At 38.3% G+C, this 13,573-nt stretch overlaps 1 protein-coding gene across 12 annotated transcripts in view; it reads left to right on the top strand.

The window, feature by feature from the left end:
• Nucleotides 1–13,573, top strand: part of SCML2 (Scm polycomb group protein like 2) — a 100,320-nt gene that overhangs the window by 20,993 nt on the left and 65,754 nt on the right. For 2 of the 12 annotated variants that reach the window (XM_038586952.1, XM_038586963.1), the window contains exons 1-5: nucleotides 1,738–1,774; nucleotides 5,271–5,339; nucleotides 6,161–6,274; nucleotides 9,275–9,345; nucleotides 10,276–10,510. In XM_038586952.1, coding sequence (XP_038442880.1) covers nucleotides 1,753–1,774; nucleotides 5,271–5,339; nucleotides 6,161–6,274; nucleotides 9,275–9,345; nucleotides 10,276–10,510 — 511 coding nt within the window. In that variant the 5' untranslated portion in view covers nucleotides 1,738–1,752. Of the gene's footprint in view, nucleotides 1–1,728; nucleotides 1,775–5,270; nucleotides 5,340–6,160; nucleotides 6,275–9,274; nucleotides 9,346–10,275; nucleotides 10,511–13,573 lie in introns of those variants that run through there. The other 10 variants (XM_038586961.1, XM_038586962.1, XM_038586953.1 and 7 more) reach the window with 9 other exon arrangements.

Here is a 13,573-nt window from a genome sequence, read left to right as displayed (position 1 = left end):
CGAAATGAATGTGTTCTCCATGGGCTTCCTTTATTTTAATTGTTTAGTTTTTATTTAAATTCAATTAGCCAACATATAGTACATCATTAGTTTTAGATGTAGTTTTCAGTAATTCATCAGTTGCATTTAATACCCCATGCTCATCCTATCATGTGCCCTTCTTAATGCCCATCAGCCAGTTATCCCATTTCTCCCCCGGCTTCAACAACCCTAAGATCACAGGCTTCCTTTATTTATTTATTTTTTTAAAAAGATTTTATTTTTTCATGAGAGACAGAGAGAGGGGGAGAGAGAGAGAGAGAGAGAGAGAGAGGCAGAGACACAGGCAGAAGGAGAAGCAGGCTCCATGCAGGGAGCCCAACATGGGACTTGATCCCGGGGCTCCAGGATCACGCCCTGGGCCGAAGGCGGTGCTAAACCGCTGAGCCACCCAGGCCGCCCCACAGCCTTCTTTTAAATAAGAAATTACCTTGCATTATACACATAATCATGGTCTGACCACAGGCACACCTGTGAGTAATGGGAGAATAATGAGAGGTGGATATTCTATTGCCATATTAAATATTTCTGTGTATATACCTCTTTTATAGAACTCATATTGTGTTTATTCATATGCCTGTTTCTGACTGGATGGAGCTGTTGGAGGACAAGGACAGTGTATTATTTATCGTTGTTGTAGATTGCCTGGCATATTGAGGACATACAGGAAAAGTTTGAGTTAATCAATTAGTGACTCACAATACATAGATCTTTGAACAAGTAATTGTCTTGTTAGAAGACTTGACTTTTGCAGTTTTTACAAGTTTTACCAACATGGTCATGACTCTTCTACCGCTCCATAATATGGGCTTAAGTGGGTTTTCGGATAGGCCTTGATTGAATCCCAACGCTACCAATTTACCATCTGCTCTTTTTAATTCATTTAACCATAAAAATTGACCCTTTTATTTTTTATTTTTTTAAGATTTTAAAAATTTATTTATTCATGAGAGACAGAGAGAGAGAGAGAGAGAGGCAGAGACACAGGCAGAGAGAGAAGCAGGCTCCACGCAGGGAGCCCAATGCGGGACTCGATCCCGGGACACCAGGACCATGCCCTGGGCCAAAGGCAGGCACCAAACTGCTGAGCTATCCAGGGATTCCCAAATTCACCCTTTTAAAGTGTTACAATTCAGTTGTTTTTAGTGTATTTACAAGGTTGTATAACTATCACCACTATCTAATTCCAGAATGTTTTTTTTTTTTTAAGATTTTATTTATTTATTCATGAGAGACACAGAGAGAGAGGCAGAGATACAGACAGAGGGAGAAGCAGGCTCTGTGCAGGGAGCCCGATGTGGGACTTGATCCCGGGTCTCTAGGATCAGGCCCTGTGCTGAAGGCGGTGCGAAACCGCTGAGCCACCCAGGCTGCTCCAGAATATCTTCATCACCCCAAAAAAGAGACATCTTACCCATACCCATTAGCAGTCACTCTCCCAGTCCCTCTTTTCCCAGCCTCTGTCAACTGCTAATCTTCTGAACTTTTTTTTTTAGAGGATACTCTTAATTTTTTTAAAATATTTTATTCATTTATTCATGAGAGACCGCTGAGCCACCTAGGGATCCCCCTGAACTTATTTTTATTCAAGGAAAGAAATAAACGATATAACTCTATAGCAGATTTCTAATAATAATACCCTTCAGAAATCTGCTAAAGGGAGGCATTAATTAATCTTTCTCCTTGTAGGAAAGAATACTAGAAAAGGATACCATGGGACGAACGGTGAATGAAGGTAAGATTTGCTTTCTAAACATAAGATTTTTAGTTATTCATTTGGAACGAATACCTTCTAGTAGACTGAACTTTTTGGAAAAAAAAAAGCCCTTTTAGGGCAGCCCAGGTGGCTCAGCGGTTTAGTGCAGCCTTCAGCCCAGGGTGTGACCCTGGAGACCCGGGATCGAGTCCCCACATCAGCCTCCCTGCGAGGAGCCTGCTTCTCCCTCTGCTTGTGTCTCTGCCTCTCTCTCTGTGTGTGTCTCTCATGAATGAATAAATAAATAAAATCTTTTAAAAAAAGTCCTTTTAGAAATAAAGTCATAGAAGATGTTAGGTGTTTAGAATTGTAATTTCAGAACTGAGTAGCTATTAAACATAATTTTGTCTTTCCTTCCTAGTTTTATAAGTGAGAAAACTCACACTCAGGGAGTTTAAGTGAACAGGTCATAAAATCTGTGACAGAGTCAAAATCAGAGTCCATGGGAGCCCCGGTGGCTCAGCGGTTTAGCGCCTCCTTCAGTCAAGGGCGTGGTCCTGGAGACGTGGGATCCTGCCTCTCTCTCCCTCTGTCTCTCTGTCTCTCTTATGAATAAATAAATAAAATCTTAAAAAAAAAATCAGAGTCCAGGGATCCCTGGGTGGCGCAGCGGTTTGGCGCCTGCCTTTGGCCCAGGGCGCGGTCCTGGAGACCCGGGATCGAATCCCACGTCGGGCTCCCGGTGCATGGAGCCTGCTTCTCCCTCTGCCTGTGTCTCTGCCTCTCTCTCTCTCTCACTGTGTGCCTATCATAAATAAATAAAAGTTTAAAAAAAAATCAGAGTCCAGATCTGCTAGCCCTAATATGTTTGGTTAAAAAATGCTTCATCCTGGGGTGCCTGGGTAGTTAAGCATCTGACTCTTGATTTTGGCTCAGGTCATGATCTCAGGGTTTTGAGATAGAGCCTCGCATTGGGCTCTGTGCTGGGCATGGAGCCTGCTTAAGATTCTCTCTTCCCTCTCTCTTTTCCCTTTCCCCCTAAAAGAAAGAAAGAAAGAAACAAATAAATAAAAATAAAAAAAATGCTTCGTCTTGTCTTGCTTTAGTGAGAAGTCTGCTCACTGTCCCTTGAATATGCTGTACTCATTTGCACCCTCTGTTTTGAGTTGTATAGTTGATCCTTGAACAACATGGGTTTGAATTGCATGGGTCCACTTACGTGTGGATTTTTTTCTGATAAATATATTGGGAAATTTTTTGGAGATTTATGACAATTTGAAAAAACTTTCAAATGAACCATTTCTACACTATTAGTAGTTAAGATTTTGAGGAGTCAAAAGTTATTTGTGGATTTTCAACTGCAGGTGATGAGTATCCCTAACTCCCATGTTCTCAAGGGTCAACTAACTGTATTTTCTTTTCTATGATAGATTCTGCACACTTTTGGCATCCTAAATCCTGTTCTTTCAAGATCCAGTTCAAGTTCCGTGTCTCTTATGAGCTTTTCTGTGGCTGAATGCTGAATTTTGTCCTCTGCTGTTCCCAGTTTTGTCAAATGTTTATAGTTTGTGTAATCTTGTAACTAGATTCTCAGCTTCTCTAGAGCAGGACCATGCCTTTACAGTTTCATTTTCTTTCCTATTAGAAAATCTTACTGTAGAATTATTTAGTAAATATAAGTGTGTACTTTCTTTGTACTAGTCAAGTCATTAAATAGAAAGCAGCTTATATATCCGTCTCAAATGTTCACATATCTTGAGGAGGTACTGAGTCATAACCAGAAAGTAGATCTATTACCTTAAATTGTACACTTGGTATCATTCATAGATCCCTTCTTTGAGAAGCTTGTCATTTGACAACTTGGGCATCAATAAGGTAAAACAGTGATAGATTGTCAACACATTAAGTATGGTTAAATTCCTGAGTTCGTAATAACACAGCAAAACAAAACTGGTAATCTGTGGAGATTGCTTGGGATCCAACTCATTATTTTAAAAATTAGAAAGTAAAGGAAAAAAATAAAGTGTTGCTTGTGATTTTCCTATGTGATATGTACCTCAGGTAATTGAATTCATTGAAGAGGGGAGGTTTTTTCTATACAAGTTTTCTGGCTAATAAAGACAGGATGAAGGTGCCTGGGGTGGCTCAGTTGGTTAAGCTTCTGCCTTTGGCTCAGGTGATGATTCCAGGGTCCTGGGATCTAGTCCCACGTTGGGCTCCCTGCTCAGTGGGGAACCTGCTTCTTCCTCTTCCTTTGGCCCTCTTCCCTGCTCATGTGCACTCTCTTTCTCTCTCTCTCAAATAAATAAAGTCTGAAAAAACATAAAAACAGGATGATAAAATTAGGATACCTTCATTTTGTAACCGCTAATGAACTAATGGATCCAGGCAATAGCCATCCGTGGCTGCTTATATCACAAAAAGAAAGAGAACTAGATTATTAGGAGCCTCCTATGAGAAGTACACACCACCACCTGTGAAGTCACCATCTTTTCTCTCCCCCTCAAAAAAGCCAAACCTGAATGTGATTAAACTCTTCTGGATCAAAACACTAACACCTTATATTTAGAGAAAATATAAGGACCAAAAGAACTCTGCACCATAGGATCTAGTCCGTATAATCCAGATTGTAAAACTAAACTGGCATCATCAGCATCAAAAAATTTCCAGAGGAAGGGAGAAGAGAAAGAAAAGGAAAAGGAGCCTATAAATATCAAAAGAGACTTAAGGCACATTATCCATTGCTATATATGGACTTTATTTGGGTCTTGATTCAAAGAGACACACTTAAAATAGGACATTTGGTGAAATATGAATACTGACTGCTTATTTGATGTTATTAAGGAATTATGGTTAATTTTTCAGCATAATATTATTTTAAAAAATTAATCATTTTATATATATATATATATGGACAAAATGTGTTATTTGTAAATTCATAAGGTCTAGTGTTATTGGAGCTCCTCAACTTGGTACAGACAAAAATCTCTGCGTAGTCTTTTGAATCATGTTGTATTCCAGCTTCCTTCTTATGTTTTAAACTCTTAAAAGCGTGCAGTTTATTATTTTTTTTAATTTTAGAGAGGGGGAGAGGGGGGCAAGCTCCCTTTTGGGGCTTACATTTGAGTGGAATGAGACATACAGTAAATAAAATAAATGAGCAAATTGTAAGATACACAGTATGTTAGCGAAATTCTGTGTAGAAAATGAGGATATTAATTATAAAATTAAAACTGGGTCTTATTAGAAAATAGTTTGTAGGTTTTCTTTTTTTTAAGATTTATTTATTTGAGAGAGAGAGTGAGCGTGAATGGGGGAGGCACAGAGGGAGAGAATCTCAAGCAGACTCTCCACTGAGTGCAGAGCCTGATGCAGGACTCAATTCCACAGCCCATGAGATCATGATCTGAGCCAAAACCAAGAATCAGACATGCAACTGACTGAGCCACCCAGGTGCCCCTAGTTTATAGATTTTCTAAGAGCACTTTTAGACTTTTGCTATAGCTTTCCAGACTATTTTCTTTTTTTTTTTTAGATTCAATGGATGTCAAGAAGGAGAATCAGGAGAAACCTCCAAACTCAGGTATATCCTCTGTGCAAAATGGTAGGTTTTAAAGAAGTTCAGTACAATGTATTTTTCTTTTCACTCAGTGTTAGTATGAACTCTTACTGCTTTCAGTATAGTCTATGTATAGCAAACTCCTGTAAATATAAAACCTGAGTAATAGGAAAGGTAAAAACATTTTATTTTGAAAATTTTACTTTGGTTTTATTTTAGAGATAAATTGGTATGTGATTAAAGTAGAAAATATGCATTTCAAAAAAAAAAAAAAAAGAAAATATGCATTTCAATGCAAATTTTGCCAAATTAAAGGTATCTAGTTAATAATTGACATTTATTACCAATTAAAAATGATAATGTGATTATTAATAAAAACCCTTCTAATATTAGAATCAATGAAAATCCTTTTTTTTTTGATAGTCAAAAGATAGTTCATTGGATGAAAGCTTAGTTATTAGGAGGTTTGACAGATCTGTTCTAGAATTCTGGCCTCATTCTTTACTGGCCTTTTGACCTTGGGCACATTACTCAATGTTCTTAGTCTCTTTTTTCTTCTCTATAGCACAGGAATACTACTATTTACTTCATGGGACTGTTGTAATTAAATAAAGAAAATGAATGTAAAGCATTTATTATAATGCCTAGGTATACAGTAAATGTTCAGTAAATGTTTATTAACCTTGAGTTATTAATTCATGTTTTAAGTTCCTTATTGGGAACAGGATGTGTATAGCACTGCATCAGAGACTCAGGAGATTGAATCTAACGCATTGTACCTGCTCTTAAGGAAAACAAGAAAATTAATCATATGCACACAAAAGCTGAATAAAATAACTATAACAAACTTACTGTGTTTATCCGAGTTTTCCAGGCAAACCTTTTGCCCCTTGTTTATCTGTGGTACCTGTCCTGCCAGCCCCACTCTTGGGGTAGTTCACCTATGACTTTCTGTTCCTACAGGAAGACAGCCTATAGAGGTAATCTCCATGGAATCATTCTTTCTTTCTCTTTCTTTCTTTCTTTCTTTCTTTCTTTCTTTCTTTCTTTCTTTCTTTCTTTCTTCTTTCTTTCTTTTCTTTCTTTCTTTTCTTTTCTTTTCTTTTCTTTTAAGATTTTATTTATTTATTCATGAGAGACAGAAAGAGAGGCAGAGACATGGGCAGAGGGAGAAGCAGGCTACCTGTGGGGAGCCTGCTGCGGGATTCAATCCCAGGACCCCGGGATCACATGCATGAGCAGGGGAAGGAGCAGAGGGAGAAGGAGAGAGACAGTCCTTAAGCAGACCCCACCGAGCATGGAGCCCCACATGGGGCTTGATCCTATGACTCCAAGAATCATGACCTGAGCTGAAATCCAGAGTTGAATGCTTAACCGACTAAGCCACCCAGGTGCCCTTGTTTTGCTATTTTTTAAAAAATATTTTATTTATTTATTTTATTTGAGAGAGAGTGTGTGCATGGGGATAGAGGGAGAGGGAGAGAATCCCAAGCCGACTTTATGCTGAGCATGGAGCCTGACATAGGGCTTGATCCCCATTACCTGATCATGGCCTGAGCCAAAACCAAGAGTTGGACACTTAACCGACTGAGCCACCCAGGTCTTTTATAAATGCTCTCCAAGGTCATATGGTGTAGTAGAGCTTCAGTTAGAACCTTGGGTTTCCTGATTGTCAGGTTAGTGCTTAGGAGGTCACTGAAATATCCTGGTCAGTTAATTTTGGAATTATGGATCTCAGTTTTCATTTAAAAAAGTATGTGTGTGTGTGTGTGTGTGTGTGTGTGTGTGTATGTATAAAGATTTTATTTGAGAGAGAGAGTGAGTAGGTGAGAGAGAGAGCACAAGTGGGGTGGGGTTGGGGGTGGGGACAGAGGGAGAGGGAAAAGCAGATGCCCTGCTGGGCAGGGAGCCTGACTTGGGCTCAGTCCCAGGACCCTAGGATCATGATCTAAGCCGAAGGCAGATGCTTAACTAACTGAGCTGCCCAGGTGCCCCTAAATATATATATTTTAAAATTTTTATTTTAAGTAGGCTCCATGCCCAATGTGGGACTTAAACTTGACCCTGAGATCAAGAGTCCCATACTCTATGGACTGAGCCAGCCAAGTGCCACTGTTTTCACTTTTGACAAAGCTATCCAGTATTAATAAATTTAGGTACAACTATGACTTTTTAGTTTTAGAATGATAATCCATACCTTTTATTCAGTGACTTATATGTATGCTACATCATTTAATTCTCAAGTACCTTGTACTGTATGTATTACTTTCCCTCATTTTGTAGGTGAAGGAACTAAGGCTGAGAAACTGAAATGACTTGCTCAGGTCACATAGCCTGTAAGAAGCAGAGCCAGACTGGAAAAAGGCAGGTTCGACCTCAGAGCCCATATTCTTGACATTCTGCTGCATGCCATTCAGCACTGTGGTAGGGTTAGCTTCATATCATCTGCAAGTGGAATTAAACCCAGCTTATTTTTTTAATGGAACAATCTCTTAGATTTATCGTTAAAAAAAGCAGAGTGTACAGTGTTATGTATGACATGCTTAATACCATGTGTAATATGTGTATATACACATATAAATACATACACACACAGTGCTATGCTGAAGCTGACTCATACCAGCTTGTGAGAGCCACATGTGCACATCTCTTCCTAGCTTTGTAATTGTTGACTTTGCCTTGTCACCTTGTGATTAGCTGTGGTGGTAGTATTTATGCCATAGAAATCTGCAAACACTACCAGTCAGGCTTTTAATTTATTTTTCTGGAAAGCTGGTTGTTAAACATTTAACAACACTCCATTTGTGTGTATGTGTATGTGTGTATAAGCATTCTACCCTTTGAAGGATATATAAGAGGCTGGTAATTCCCACAGGAAGGGAAACTGTCAAACCCAATATTTTTATAGTGAGGAAATTAAGCAGGAGTATAAGTGGTTGATGAGAATTGCATTTTGTATGAATTATGGGGCACCTGGGTGGCTCAGTTGATTAAATGTCCAACTCTTGATTTTTGCTTAGGTCATGATCTTGGGGTTGTGGAATCAAGACCTGCAAGGGCTTCCCACTCAGCTGGTAGTCTGCTTCTCTCTCTCTCCTTCTGCCCCTCCTCCTTGTGCACATGCTCACATGTACTCTCTCGCTCTGTCTAAAATAAATTTAAAAAACCCAAAAACACTTTGTATGAATTAGTAGTACCTTTGATACTGTTATCAAGTCTTTTTCTCAGTGTCTTGACAGTCTGACTGGAACAATGAATTGAAGTGTGCAAGCCAGGCAAAGTACACTGCTTTCTGACCTTCTTCAATACCATTGTAATGTATCACGAAGACTGACTGAGAGAAAGGACAGCAAGGGTTTGTAGAAAATATAGATCATTAAAGTAATTCATATCAGTGACTGTACTGATGACTGGTTTACTGCTTTGCTCTGCCACCATATTCTTGATACCCTGTATGGAGATCTAATAGTCAATTGAGAAGCAACTCTGGTTCTTAGATTTTTTTTCTTTCCATAAAGCATTGCAGGGGTAAGACTGTTAGATCACATACCTAAACACCTTTAGTTCTCCATGAAAAAACAAAGAAGTGCCTTCACATTAATGGGATGAAATGATCTTGAGTATACACTTGTCTTGAGTAAATTTATATTGGAGACAGATGAGTAGAATTTGCTCTTACTCTATAAAATATCCTTCAATTGTTCTTAAGAGTCTACATTTTTAGAATCATTGTGCTAATTCTTCATTACATTGACAAGATCTGGAGTGTAATTTATATCAGAGCTGTTATCAGAAAGTTGTCTTATTATTTCTATGTTGATAATCAAATGCAGATCAGGAAATTTGAATTTACTCTTTAGGAAGTCTTTTTTTAGAGAGATATGGAGCTAAAGTCCCATTTTACTCCTGAGAGTTAGTATATATATTATATTTGCTAAAAATACCCTTCTTTTGTGTGTATATATATATTTTTTTCCCAGATGATTTCCACTGGGAAAATTACTTGAAAGAGACTGGATCTTTGAGTGCCCCTTCAGACTGTTTCAGACAGGTATGTCAAAATTCTATAGATATTAAATATATTAATGTGAACTTTTAATTTGTTGAGGGATGTCTGTGTGATTGTTAGGTTCTAGCAGTGTGAGGACATGAAAGGGTTGTAGTAGTGCCATTTAAGGGCCAGATGGTTTCTTTGCATTCATTCATTAAGAATTTACTGTGTCATGTATACTAAGCCCTTATGATTGTCCATCTGGAGGGAAAGACAGACATGTAAATAATTAATTATGAAAACTATGATAACTCTATACTGGGAGTGCTCACAGAAGAGGTGATATCTGAGATGGTTGGAATGAGGAGAAAAATATTCCAGGCAGAGAGAACATCCAAAGCAAAGGCACATGGATGTAAAAGAACCTGAGTGTTGAGAGATGGCATGGGGTGGCTGGAACACAAAGCGAGTGGAGGTGATAGTGTGGGAATAAGGTTAAAGGTGTGGGAGCTTTTAAACTGTACTGAGGACTTGGACTTAGGCAGTGGTGAGCTGCCTGTTGGTTTATTTCAAGGGGAATGGCCTAATCAGATTCTTATTTTAGAAAGCGACTCAGGGTACATTTTATAGACTGTATTTGGGTTGCCTGGAGTGGTCAGAGGAGTGAGACCAGCAGTGAGCAGTGTTTTTATGCTGCATGTCAAGCCAAGGAGAGGGTTTGGAGATCTTTTCCTTGACCCTTATAGTTCTTTTGCTCACTATCTGCCATGACTGTTACTTAAAATATTTTGCAGGTATTCTGGTAACATAACTGACCATTTGTTTTTCTTACAGTTTAATAAAACATTTTAATAAAACTTTATTTGCATTTAATAAAACTTTTAATAAAACTTTATTTGTGTGCATTTTAATAAAACTTTATTTGTGTGTATGTGTGTGTGTGTACCACACACACACACACACACACATACATATATGTAATATATACAGTCCCAGGTTCCACCAGCTAATGACTTCAAAGTTGGCATGAAATTGGAAGCCCATGACCCTCGCAATATGACTTCGATATGTATAGCCACAGTTGTTGGAATTACTGGTGCCAGGCTACGTTTAAGACTGGATGGTAGTGACAACAGAAATGATTTTTGGAGACTTGTTGATTCTCCAGACATACAGCCTATTGGGACATGTGAAAAGGAAGGGGACTTACTTCAGCCTCCACTGGGTAAGGATAAACCGTTTTTAAAATTAAATATTCTTACTAATGTAATATTCAGTAGAAAAAGTTTCAAGTAGCCTTTTACTCATTTATTTTTAAGATTTTATATTAGTTTTTAAAGGTTTTATTATTTATTTGAAAGAGAGTACACATGAGCAGGGGGGGATGCAGAGGGACAAGTAGACTCTGCACTGTGCACCAAGCCCATGGGGCCAGGTCTCAGGACCTGAGCTGAAATCAAGAGTCAGCCGCTTAACCAACTGAGCCACTCAGGTGCCCTAGATTTGATTTTTAAATAATCTTTACACCCAATGTAGGGCTTGAACTCACAACCCCAAGATCAAGAGTCACATGCTTTACTGACCAAACCAAGTGGATGTCCCTGAAGTGGCCTTTTAGAAATCTCTTCTAGGCATTTTTGCAAATAGATATTTATTGTGGAGAATGTATGAGAGATCAACTCAGTACCATATGTTACAGAGTTTCACTTAAATACACGTTTGGCATATGTGTGCTGAAGGTTCTCCACTCCAGGGCAAGACATGTGCTGTCTTCAAACTTGAAATTTCAAAAGCAGCTCTACTAGGGCACACATGCAGATTCAGAAACCCTTTTGGGGGAGAAGTTTGTAGCATTTGTTACGAGTCACTTTTCCCCTCATTATTGTCTTTTGAGCTATTCAGCATTTTTGGCATGGCGGTGAGCACAGGAGAAGGGTATGATTCCACATTCAGACCCCAGTTTCAAACTTGGAATTTCATTACAACTGTAATGAGAAGAAATAGTGAGAGGGGTAGAGGTCAGTACCTTTAAGTCTTTGAAAGGGAGAAAACTGATGGAACTTTATAGCAAAAGTTTTTAAGTACAAAGTTCTCAATTTTTTTAAAGCACTTTAAAAAAAAGTTTTATTTATTCATTCATTCATTCATTCATTCATTCGAGACAGAGAGAAAGAGAGAGAGAGAGAAAGAGAGAAAGAGAGAGAGAGGAGAGAAAGGCAGAGGCAGAGGCAGAGGGAGAAGCCGACTCCATGCAGGGAGCCCGATGTGGAACTTGATCCTGGATCTCCAGGATCACGCCCTGGGCTGAAGGCGGCGCTAAACCACTAGCCACCTGGGCTACCCTTGTTTTTTGTTTCTTCTTTACAATGCTGAAAATGAAAATTCTCTATTGTAAAGCACAATGAGAGAATGGATTTCTTTTTGTCTCTGACTAGTTAATTCCCTTAGAACCCCAAATTTAAGATATTAATAATTGCCACTCTTATAGCAATATATTTTTATACTTTCCTTGCTCTATTTGTTAATTATTCCTAATTCCTAATTTGGTTTAAAATATTTTAAAAAATTAACTAAAGATGTGTTATTCCAAGAAGGTGGTTTGGAGTGTGTTTTCTGCCTTTTGCCTTTTCTTTCTTCATATCATTTATGTTTTAAATAGCTCTTAAATCATACAGAATTCAGCAAGAGATAGAAAGAAGTGTAAACCTGAGGCATAGTACTTCCCTGTTTGGATTTGATTTCTGTTTACAACTGATAATATGTTTTTGAATTTTGTTTAAAGGAAGCATAGCTGTTGTGATTGCCAACATTTCAGACACATAGCCAGATTTATGGTCACTGTTTTTCATGTTACTTTTAGAATTTGTTAATTAAAAATATGAAATACATAGTGCATGCTGATTAATATGTATTTTGATAGTACGTATTAAAAATACACAATTTTTGCCAGTTTGATCATTAGGTGCTTCACATAGTTTCCATTTTAATATAACACAGCTTACTTGGTTTTCTTTTATTTAAACCTTAAAGGTTATTAAAAGATTTTTTAAAGTTTTAGCATACAAACAGAAAAGCATACAATTCATAAGTGTACAGCTTATAAATGAACACATCCATAAAAACCATCACCCAAATCAAGAAACAGAACATTATCAGCACCCCAGAAGCCCCACTCCTGCTGATCCCCAGTCATAAACCTCCTATTCCCAAAGGTACCACTATCTAGACTTCTTAACATTGTAGATTAGTTTTATATGTGTTTGAATTTTTTTTTTTTAAGATTTATTTATTTATTTATGGTAGACAGAGAGAGAGAGGCAGAGACACAGGCAGAGGGAGAAGCAGGCTCCATGCCAGGAGCCCAATGTGGGACTCGATCCCGGGACTCCAGGATGGCGCCCTGGGCCAAAGGCAGGCACCAAACCTCTGAGCCACCCAGGGATCCCCTGTGTTTGAATTTTTATATACACTTTTATCTGTGTTTGACTTTAGGCAATTAAAGAATTAAGAAAAATGTCAAATTAAGATGATGATGATTACATGATGTAATAGGACAAGATGAGGGTTAAGAGAAAGGCATAAGGACCAGAGAATTATATTTGTGTTTATTTTTATTTATTTATTTTAAAGATTTTATTTATTTATTCATGAGAGACACAAAGAGAGGGGCAAAGACACAGTCAGAGGGAGAAGCAAACTCCCTGGGAGGAGCCTGATATGGGACTTGATCCCAGGACCCTGAATCATGCCCTGAGTGAAGGCAGACACTCAACCACTGAGCCACGCAGGCGTCCTCAGAGATTTATTTTTATGCAATATTCTAATGACAATGTAGTAATTCCATGTTGTGGATAATTATTTATTAGATATCATTGATAACACTAATTTATTATCAGGGAGTATATAATAACCTCCCCTTCCCCGCATTTTTTTTTCCTAGCAAAAATTATTTCCCTGGGTCAGATTAAGGGGATTTTGGTACAGGATTAATATAGGATGACTTTATGTCTGAACTTTTTTGCGTGTTTAATCCAAGTGATGGACCCAGCGACCAGTAATTGCCAGGGATACATGTGCCTCCCTACCTTAATGCATGTATCCACCAGGGATACATGCCAAGTTCTCTTTAATTTTGGCATCAGGGCAGGGAAGTGCTGCATGAAATGGATTGCTCCCAGAAGGCAATAAAACTAGCAGACCTCTACCCCCTGTTGCATGTGCCATATGCTGTGATATTCACCATTAATTGGTGACATCTCTAAAAAAGATACCGTTGAGTGTATTTTGA

Source organism: Canis lupus, chromosome X (genome assembly GCF_011100685.1).
Source record: "Canis lupus familiaris isolate Mischka breed German Shepherd chromosome X, alternate assembly UU_Cfam_GSD_1.0, whole genome shotgun sequence".
NCBI classification, from domain to species: domain Eukaryota; kingdom Metazoa; phylum Chordata; class Mammalia; order Carnivora; family Canidae; genus Canis; species Canis lupus.
This window is presented reverse-complemented; position numbering and strand designations above follow the sequence as displayed.